The sequence below is a fragment of the Temnothorax americanus genome, unplaced genomic scaffold (assembly GCF_048541705.1).
Source record: "Temnothorax americanus isolate GAGA-0224 unplaced genomic scaffold, ASM4854170v1 Scaffold2, whole genome shotgun sequence".
NCBI lineage: Eukaryota > Metazoa > Arthropoda > Insecta > Hymenoptera > Formicidae > Temnothorax > Temnothorax americanus.
The window spans coordinates 4340132-4351518 of record NW_027509338.1 but is presented as its reverse complement, the minus strand read 5'-3'; the positions used below and the strand labels follow the sequence as shown (position 1 = coordinate 4351518).

Here is an 11387-nt window from a genome sequence, read left to right as displayed (position 1 = left end):
AATTTTCCGGCGCAGTTAAATCCACTTCGCGTGGATCTCACGCGAGCGTGGAACAAGCGAGGAAAAAAAGGCGCGCATCGCATGAATCCGCAGAAGTTTCAACGGCAGATTTTTTTAGCGAAACGCGCGGCAACTTTCGCGAATAATTATCTGGCAATTCGCAAGCAATTAACGCGTAATTATCGAAACAAGCTCAAAAGTCTCGGCTACCGGTTTATTATCGAGCGGCGGTATATTCCCGCGAGGGCAGTCCAACTCCACGTGCAATGCTATCACCCGTTATCATCCTCGCGTGTTATTACGATTACGGTTGCTAATACATGTTACGCAAAAGCGATTAGAGAGCACCGTCCACCATGACGTATCGTTTGTAATTAAATGTTAAATGTGCTAAATCCTTAATCAATATGTGCGCGTTTGTGGTTGTTTAGATGCTATAATTTAATTATAACTGAGGGCTACTCGTAACTGCATTAAGCTGCTGCCATGTGTTTCCGTGAATTGTTATATTGTTATATGTATACTGTATCACTTTACATGTATACAAGATCTTCACGTGAAGACTTTTGAATTACTATAGGGGAGACCGGGGCTATTCGTGACACTGCTGAAATTTTGTCGCGGGCCTAACTTTAAAATCTTGCTGCTAGAAACCTGTAATATCAATCACAGATGTTTCTTAGTGTCCTCTAGGTTATATATACCAACGGAATGGCATTTGCGTGTCAACCATTTTTCTCTCTCAGTGACAGAAAGTTTGATTGCAAGTGCTCAAAGTAAATTTTTTCAAATCCATAATAGATAATTTCTCCATAATAGATAATTTATTATTAGTATATATATATATAGTGAGGAATCATATACATTCTGACAACTGTTTATATGTGTAAGTCCTGTTTACGATACCAAACTTATATTACTACATGCGTGCTTATATTATACATTTAAGTATATTTTAATAACGAAAACATACATTGCTCGCGGGCCATCTAGTAATTGCTAGTGTTATTACACATGACCTCAAATAATGTGCGTGCGCGAATATATACACTATTGCGTACTTTATTATCTAATCGATCGTATTTTGCAAACTTTCTCAATAGATTTGATTATCTGAATACATTTGCCACGGCTGTTTTGTTACATAAAACTAAATGTGCAGAAAAAGCGTTAAAAGATACTAATTAAAGCGAGCAGATTTAAGAAAGATACGCGGGAAAAAGTATAGATAATAGCAAATTTATAAAATCTATTACTAAATCTTCCTGTCTAAATTCCTCTTTATCTTAAATTACATTTGTCTTACATTCCCAGATAGCCAAATCTGTCGAGAATAGATTTTGAAAGCGTCTGCAAATTTTGTCAGCAGAAATATAACAAAATTTGCTAATAGATTTACAGATTGACCGCAGAAACTGAGAAAAAAATCTGTCGTTTCGTAACCATTTAAATTTTTAAAGAATGTATTTCATTTAAACGTTTACGAATTGACAGATTCTGCTCGGGTTCTGCCGACAATCTATTATCAAATTACATCGGCAGACTTTGCTGGCTAAAACACGAGTTTAATGCAGACACAGATGATACCGGATCTGTTGTGATATCTGAGCAAATTTGCGCACGAACATTATTTGATGTCATGTGTAGTAACACCAACAATTAGATGGCCCGAGCAACGTGTATGTTCCCGTTATTAAAATAGTGTAATAAAATAATATAAGCACACATGTAATAATACATGATTGGTATCATGGTATCGTCTATAATAATCTAATACATATAAATAATTGCTATTAGCTGTTTATGCGGTACCTCTCAATATATATACTAATAATAAATAATAATTATAAATAATATTATTATACTGCGGGCAATTTCAATTTGCTTATTGGAATTGTTTCTTCATGTATATTAGTCAAGAGAGAATTTGGAACATATACAGAATACTCAGATAACTTATAAAAGATATATAAACTAATGTTCTAAACGTAATTACTTTGCAAAAAAATTATTATGTAATATGCATTAAAAAAACAAGTAACATAATCCAAACATATCCAAAGTACATAAGCATTCGCAAATTATTGGTCAATGTTATAATTTGTTATAATTTGTTCTACAAGAAGATTATAAAACTTGAAGCAAATAACAGTACAATTTTCATAAAATAAAAAAAAAACAGTTCTTCGCTTGAAATAAAGCCAGAGAAACTTCTCTTTTACAACTTACAATGGCATAATAAGATTCCATTATGTAAGATAGCCTGCAAAATACCGAGGCAAATATATAAAAAAGACCAAGCTGAGAAAACTTATTTCTTAGCCCATTTATCGTTCTCCCTTGCGCTTTTTCATACGGGTTTCATTACCTTGAAAACGAAGCGAATATGAACATTCTTCTCCTGGAGTAAGAAAAAACCAAGACGAGTTAATGAATGTATTGCGCGGGCTGCGTTTTCCATAAATTATTTATTATAATTGTAAATCATATCCAAGGGACAGTTACACAAATTGAAAACATTAATCGTACCTTCGAGAACCGGAGTCGCTCCAGACGTTAACAGATGACGCGTGGCCCATACTTCCTCCGCGACGACGATCTATATACGCGAGCGGGAGTGCGGGAGGGCCTCGCTCGCTTGCACTTTATAACAAAATATTAACTCACACTTACACGTGTGTGCGCATACGTTATATCTATTTTTTTTATAGTAACAATTTATTATATAAGTCGCCGTTCAAATCAACGCGTGTGTTTCTCGATTAATGTAAAAACGTGCGATTCGCAGTCGGAAAGGAATCGAATCGACGAGTACACAATTATTTATAGTACAGCGATATTTACAGATGTGCTTACAAATTATACTTACAATAAAAACGTCTTAATATGACAACATTCTTTCACTCCCTCATTTTCTCTCTCTCTCTCTCTCTCTATTTCTTTACGTTTTAGACACACGCATACTGTCTTCATACCGCTCCCACATCCGTCTGCATACAAAACATTGCGTTATTTAACGCGAAGCAACGTTACGGTACGTACACGAGCCACTTTGTCACCTGAAATAAGAACGCGTGAAACACAATCGTATAAATGTGTGTCAGGTAGCAATTTAAAATGCAAAAAATTTTGATCGGCGAATTGAAAGATCTTTGAAATGGCATATCCTGCGATTTCCTCCACTCATCATAATGAGCGATCAATTCGAAGAGGAATTGTGCGTCTCGCCCGCACTTTCTATATTATGCTGTCTCACGGATTCTCTCAATTTCTCGAAGAAAATAGAAACCAAGATTCGCACGAGTTAACTTTAAACTCGTGCGCGCAGTTAAGCCGACAATTGCGCGCGCGGATCCATACGCGGAGTTTGTATGACGACGGGGGGGAGGGGGAGGGAATTGCGAGTACGTACGGTACTTATGGACGCTTCTCGTTAGGTAATATCAGGCACTCCGAACAAGTTGCTTCAACGAGAATAGACTAATTAATACCGAACGAAATAAAAGAGGCGCGAGATGAAACGCACGACAAAATTTCGCAAGACCGCTTAGCGACCGTTCGCGGATCATCTCACGGCTTCGTTCGTTAATTGCTCAATTGAAAGCGGTATCGGTGAAAAACCAGACAAGCGGAAAAACCTAAGTTCGGAATTGTTGCATTCCATTTCGAAAATAAAAATACGATTTCGTCCACTTGGCAAAACACTGCTCTGTCGTCGGCACGTGCAAAATTCTTTATAACATAAACCTATTTATAATGACTTTTAATAGATGTAACGCACAAGGTAATAGAGAGTGGCGTCAGCGTGGAACAAACGTTTATTACAAGTATTTGTCGATAAACGCTCGTTCCATGATGCATCCGCACTTGCATTTCTTTAACATTTCGTCACTAAAATGTACCATCACAGAATTATGCGAATTTTATATAACACACATTTATACATGAATAAATCTCGTCTTTGACGAAACATTACTTGCCTGCTTTTTACGGATGCTAATCAATTCGCAGTGGAGGAGGAATGAGTGTAATCCGCCGCTTTATCCGTCGGCTTTTCAACCACTGATCGATCGACCGCCGCCGTTCAATGAAGCGTCTTTGGTATAAAGGTACAATTCATTCATTCCCGGCGCTAGACGAACGCGATGGGGCTGCGAGAATAAATAATAGCGCGAGCTCTCGCTACGGCCGCGATATGATAATGAGGTGGCTTCGCGGAAGCGCGGCGTTCCGTAAAAAGGACAGATCGGCGAGGTGAATTCAGCGGGGCGAAAGAGAATTGATCGCGCCGGCTCGGAAAATAGAGAAACGCGAAGCACACAAGCGTGAAAAACTGTAGAAACGGCACTTCTTATAACATATTTACATAGGTCTAATTTGCATTTTGGAGTCGGGAATGCTGCGACGCGTGCGATTTGCATCTTGTCAATGTAAATACTGACGGATAAGCGGGAACGTTATCGGGCCGCCGTCATCTTCTGCCGCTAAGCAGAAACGCGGGACGATTGCCGAGAGCGAAATTATTTTTCTGATTTCGCAGCACGTTTCAACGAAAAATTAATGCTACACGCGCGGCGTACAACTATAACGCGTCCCTATAGGGCGCGGAATAAACTTTAAAGCGACATCGATCGCTCTGTCGCTGAAATATATCGGCGGTGTGTCTTTATGCTTATAACACGCGACATATTAATGACGCCTGTGTGTATTCTGAAATTGTCACCTATATCTCCGGCGGAAACGTACGAGAAACTTGGAACGAATTAAGAATGATATTATCGGTCGGTGTCCGGATGAGAATAAAAGGACGAAAATAACGCGCGGGATAGGAATAAAGAGGAACACTAAAATAAAAGCGAGAGTAGCGAGTGTTTCCGAGTTTCCAACGCCTCGTGACGCGTGAATGTTACACGACGCTATTTGCATAAATACAAGGCGCCGTCGCTGAAATTTCGCACAAAAGAAAACCGAGAGGGGTTCGCGAGATAGCCAACCGGCTCGTTGTGTGGGAAGTGGAAGAATAATAATGAAGAAGAACCATTCTCGCTGATGAGAGGCTTTTCTTCCGGATGGCGAACCCATCCACAGCTTTGCGGTACGTAAACCTTAATTAACGTAGACCAATTAAAAAAAACACGCACCCGCAAGGCTACGTAATTGCATCTCGACCGCGAAGGAACTCGTTTTCCGCAAGTTTTTGGATCTCGCTGAGCGTATAAGCCGCGTGATGGTGGCCCTTGGGAATTATATTTTCTGTCGGGACTCGATTACACGTTCGGTTACACTGGTATGACTCGAATCGCCGGCTCGCGGAAATCGAGTTGTCTTTCTATCGATGTTGCTCGTGATATTGCCGGAGGGTCTTTAAAATCGATATTTCTTGACGTAAAATGTGCTAGAGATAACTCGAAAGATAAATAAATAAAAAATTAAAAATGTATTAATTATTCCGCGCGTTACCGGAATAGTTTTATATTAAATCTAATTAAAGTAAATATGAACCTTCGTGTAATTCTGATTATATAGATTTGATATCCGCGGCTTGTGATTGGAATGAAAACAAATAATTGTAAAATGTAGAATTTGTAGATTAGAAAATAACGTCGAACATGAAATTAATTCCTGTTTCGTGGAAGAAAATAATTTTTTCAGCGACCGATAATCGCTCGCCGGAGTAATCGATTCGTTTGCCATATTCATTCACACAAGAAAATGAGAAAATTAAAAAAAAAAAAAAATAAATAAAAAGAAATTTCGTGAAATTGTTGCCAAAATGTATATCAGAAGAAAAGAAACGCGTACGTGTCGATTGATCCAACGAACCTTTCTCCTCGCGAAGAGCTTTAATTTATCTTTCAGAGACGCGAAAATAAAATATCGACTGTATCAATAGTCATTAGTTATCGTGTGAAAATATAGATAACTATACAGGTGTGTATATATAAAAAAAAAATATTTATGTTTACATAAAAAAATATGTTTAATGTGTAAGTATGTAAATGCGTGTATGTGTACGAGTAAACATGTATCTTCTCGCACGAGTTATTTAGATTCGCACATATTTTTCGTCTCGGCGAAAAATCAATCCGCGAGAATGATAAATATATGTCCCTGATGATCGCGACCCCGCGCGAGGTCGTGGTGTCAAAATTGTTCCATTGATGTTCAGACGACTTCGACATATTATCTAACTGATGACCTAGCCCTTAAAGATAACGATCGGTGCGGGCGTTATTGCGTTAACGACCTCGCTGATGTGTCGAAAATGCGACTCCGCGTCGCCGGATGCTCGCGAGATCGATTTGTCATAACGACACTCGGTGTGTGGAGCTCAGGGAATTACAACTTACCGAACGACATACAAACAAGCAACGCGAACGGGCTTGCTCGAGCTCGGATTTGTCGTACACTACGGGCAATTGAGCGAAATTACATTAATACGGCTCATACAAATAATAATGGCGTGGTCCCGTGTGATACGCAATCAGCTATCGTAATTTTTCCTTACGAAATGGAATCTTGATTCATTTCTCATACAGGTAGGTATATTATCGTGTTCAATCAAAATCAGAAAATATTCTGAGAAATAAAAAATTATAAGAAATATGGAATTACAAAAAAAAAAAAAAAAAAAAAAATTTGTAAAAAATGTAAAAATTAAAGTTTCACATTTAAGAAAAAAAAATAAAGAAACAGGACTCTTAAAGCTTCCTCTAAAAAAAAATACACTCGTATTTTTGAGCTCCGTTTAACCGACGGACTCCAAATGCAATTAAATTCGGAATGAGACAATTCAATCAGTTCCGCTTCGTCAGATTGCTTCTAGATACGACTTTCTCGTGACATTCTGATTTCGCTGAACAGCGGCGCGACCCTCTGTCATTGCTCCTGTACAATCTTACAGCGATCAATAGCCAGCTGAGAGAGAGCACAAGTGACAAACAAGATTGCGCATCACCGGCGAAAAGACGCACACTCGTTTTATGCGCCTTAGGAAGGAAGGAAAATCCAAGGTCTGTTTATTACGTACTAATCCTTGCGATCGCTCGCGAGGGAGAGTTTCCGCTGGCTCGACAGACGCGCGCTCTCCCGCTTTCTCGCACAATTGCAAAATCGATTCTATGGCACGAGAAGGACAACCCTCCAGTTACAATCTCCGACCGTTTTCCGATTTAAGATCTCGGTACCGTGCCTCCCCTTCTCTCTCTCTCTCTCTCTCTCTCTCTCTCTCTCTCTCTCTCTTTTACTTATCTGTACATTACACGTCCCTATTTACAGAGTGACATACATACATATCAATTTTCTATAAAAATCGTCTCGACTATGGCAGCGACTGTGGCAGCTTCGACATACAAAACCGCTGTAAGTTCGTTGAGAGATTTTTTTTCTTGAGTTTCTTTGATGGGCGTGATCGCGTACGGCCGCTGGCCCCTTCAGCGGTGGTCAATAATTTTCAACTGGCGCACAAGTGGTACGGATTTTGCTAACACGGTTGCCTTTACAGACTTCACGGAAATTTGCCTGCTTATAGAATTCGATACTAAGGAAATTATATATACAAAATCATCGCTCATAAACAGTTCAATGTTCCAAGTTGTTTTTCACATATTGTCGACTTTCTCGAGACAAATGTTGGAAATCTGTTGATTTTTCTTTCCACTGATATAGCGCAGGTAGCTACGAACCAGTTGCGAATAAGAAGTATTCCAGAAGTCTGTTATCGGCAAAATGTTACCGGCAGGTTATCGATATGCTCCATGGAACTCGCTCCGTGAGTTTCTTCCGTGGGTATACAGTTGAGTATACGGCGAGTATAAGGTATATACAACGAGTAAATCGATCGTGAGTCGACGAGGTCGATAACACAGTTTCCATAAAATATGTCTACCTATTAAACAACGAAACTCAATCCATCGATTTTACAGTTTAATATAATTCAAGAAATAAATATTATTTCGCAATATATACGTTTACTTTCTCGATACCATTTTATGATTCGGAAAAGCGACAACATTCGGTGAACACTGTCACGTGTGTCTGATTGCATTTTGTTCTTTCTGTAACTGGGCGCTTGAACGCACAGTTCAGATGTAAATGCTTGCGGTGGTTCTTAAAGCTACTTTCAGTCCTATTCTCCGAAGAAACCTCTCGAGCCTTCTTATACACATTTACAAATCGATCATCATCGTTCTCGTTGTAATATCGCAACAAGACAATATATGCTAACTATATATATATTTCATTTACTTCTCCTTATTCCCACCCTTACTTTGTATGATGATAGATCATACATTTCTAATCGAGAATTTTCGCAAACCCTCGAAATGGACGACACGTTTACAGATATACAAGCCCAGTCTGTTTTAACGAACATCGACCGACGCTCACCATTCGGCGTCCGACGACTGACAAATCTGAGATCGCACTGTCACAATATGTACCATAATTCGGCGCAACAAATGGTAATTTGTTCAACGTCTTCAACGTAATTTACAGCGGCTTAGTGCGGCGCGCCCGCCTACTCTGCCGTATCCGCGTTCTCGTTTTCACAATTAAAAGCAATATTTTCGCGTGCTAACTTCCGGTACCGGGCTCAAGGACGGGGGTCGTCCCTCGCGCGGGACAACCCCTTCCTCCTGTCAGCCATAGTAGTAGCTTTTGCTGTTGAGGTTCCGGGGATTCTCCGTGCGGAGAATCGTGTGGAGATTATCCGTGCCGACCATGTGGTTCCCGAGATCAACCCGCATCCCCGTGTTGGTTGGGTGAGGTACCGACGTGGCGTGGATGCTTGTCGGCGACAAAGGTATCCTCGTGTCGCCGTAATAACGTTCGCCGTGGAGCCTCTCGGCCAACTGAGTTTCGGGCAATCTATATACAAAATACAGGAAAGATAATTAGATTATACAATTAAAAGCTCTTCCATGTATGTAAAAAGATAAGGTTGTGATAAAATGAGTGAAATAAAAGTAGCAACGAAAATTATTTAAGATTAAAGTTGTTTGAAAATTTCCAAAACAATTATACTCTATTTAAATCTCGAGTAGATACTTTTTATCGCTATCTCGTGTTTTGGTTTCACACATATCTACACCGAGAAAAACATTTTTTGCATTTTAGTAAATATTAGTTTGCATACAACTATGACTCCATTTACTTTCAACAATTTGTTTTCCAGTGTAGAGTGTTCAGTCACTTTAGATCTGAATAGTAGTAAGTAAAAAAACAAAAATAAGACACACATTGAAATGATTTTATTAACTCGCGTAATAACGGAAGACAGTCATTCTTTTCTTGTCGAAGAGTAAGATATTTACCTTGCATCTTGCATTGGCACTGCGACCGGGGTGGTGAGATCGATGTCGGCATCGATCTCGGAAATATCGTCGGTGAATCCATTCGGGAGGGTCTCGTTATTCGCGTGGAACTTTGCATCCCTCTTGGCGCGATGCCGGCTGATTAATAGACGGCCGATAACCAACCCCAGAAAGAGCAGGATACCGGCGCTGACCGATACAATAATGTAGAGGTAAAACTTTTCTTGGTTGTCTGCAGAAATCACGTTAAACGAATACTTAAAAACCTCGTGTTTCTTTCTTTCCGTCCTTTCGTCTCCGTGAAATATCGGCAATAGCAGATTCAAGCGTTATCGCAAAAGTATATAAAAGAAAAGCACATCATTTCTCTTTTTTCATTCGTTTTTATTCGTTTAGTCATCTGCTTTTATCCAATTTGCAAATTTGTCTATGTAGATCGTTTATGCACGCATATTAGACAAGCGCATCCAACATGGCACTCGAATAAAATTCGGGAACCATCAAACAAAGGAAAAAAACCATTTAACATGCCCTACTAAATATTGCCACTAAAATGCAACGTCGAACACACAATGCTCACATTTGCCAGTCAGGAATCAATCAGCGGTTACATCTATCATTTCAATATATCGAGAGGCTAGAATACAAACCGGTCAATTTTGATCAGTTTGGTATCGGATGCCATAGACAAAATACAAAAACTGATGCACTAATTGAGATACAACAATTAAAGACTAAAATATGTCTTATAACATCCAAAAAATTGAACTGTTCAATATTAACCGGAGGCCTCGGCAAGAATCAAGGTATCCTTCTTTATAGGCATGTGTACCATAGGATGCTCAGGCAGCTACATAGAACGAGAAGTATCTGTCGCCAACGTCTGCCGTCGTGGGGCAAACTACCCTATCGTATCCAACCCTGGCAAGAGTCGTCGGGGATCGATAGAAACAGCGCGCGTTTTACCAGCTGAAAGTAACGATCGACCGTTGGTGTACTCACTCGTTATGAAGGAGTAGGCATTGATCCACTCATTCAGGTATCCCACCACTACGCGATCCTCCTTCGGAAATGCGTAGACGACGGTAGTGCAATTTCCGGATGCGCTGGCGCTCGTGGATGCGGCATTACCAGCCCGGCTGTCGCTCGCCATTGCGCTCGCCTGGATAACCGTGGGCGGTAAAGGCGGTAAGGATAAATCTTTCGCTCCGATACCGAGCGACTTTAACATGTTCAACCGCGCGTCCACTGTGCACGCGAGAAACAAACGTGAGGGAATGGCAGTTTGCGTTAAGCAGTTATTGCGTTAAGAGTCCGATAGTTTGGGCGTTGAGACCGTCATAATTTCGGTAAACCCAACTTTCAATGCTGTAACACGAGAGAAACCTGAATTTTCCTACTGGTATAGACATTGTCCACGAGAGAGAAGAGACCAAGATCGCTTTCGAGCGTCTCCGTAGCATCGAAATTTAGACTCACCGAAATTATATCGATTTCAAGATTAGAAATTATATCGCGGAATGAAAGCGTCAGAATGAAATTTGTGTAAATTACGTAGCAATTTTACAGCGGTAATAGACGTAGAAAAGTGTCTCGTAAAGGATAGATTGCGTAACATTAGTAATGTTTCAAACGCGTTTTCATATTAAGGAAATTTTATACAAAATGGATTATTATAATGCATGATATACAATTCGTCGTACTGTAAAATACGATATGTTAATTATAATATGCAAGACGAAAAATAAATAGCGAAAGACTAATTAGTCACTAATGTGTTATTTACAACAGAAGTATCGTGGATATTTCCCACCAAACACAATGTTTATTTCATAGTGTTTAATGCGAGATACAAAAACCTATCACATAGCAATTGTGTCTATCTCTCTCTAAGTTGAAAATACTATAAATAATATATTAAATAAACATTGCGTAACATGATGGCGTAACAGAGTATTTCGCGGTTATAATTAAAACGGATCTGATATATGAAAATGTATCGCTTGTAACTTCAAAGTAAAATTCATATTACAATTTTCTGCAGATCTAATAACATCTAAATTATCCGCCATT

The 11387-nt window shown here is 39.4% G+C and overlaps 1 protein-coding gene across 4 annotated transcripts in view; it reads right to left on the bottom strand.

Annotated features, from left to right (window-relative positions):
• Positions 1-2449: 2449 nt before the first annotated feature.
• LOC143897185 (uncharacterized) overlaps positions 2450-11387 on the bottom strand; it is a 163227-nt gene continuing 154289 nt past the window's right edge. For 3 of the 4 annotated variants that reach the window (XM_077405597.1, XM_077405599.1, XM_077405598.1), the window contains exons 7-9: positions 10317-10562; positions 9315-9546; positions 2450-8868 (exon numbers count right to left, since the gene is read on the bottom strand). In XM_077405597.1, coding sequence (XP_077261723.1) covers positions 8640-8868; positions 9315-9546; positions 10317-10562 — 707 coding nt within the window. In that variant the 3' untranslated portion in view covers positions 2450-8639. The remainder of the gene's footprint in view (positions 8869-9314; positions 9547-10316; positions 10563-11387) is intronic. The other variant, XM_077405600.1, reaches the window with a different exon arrangement.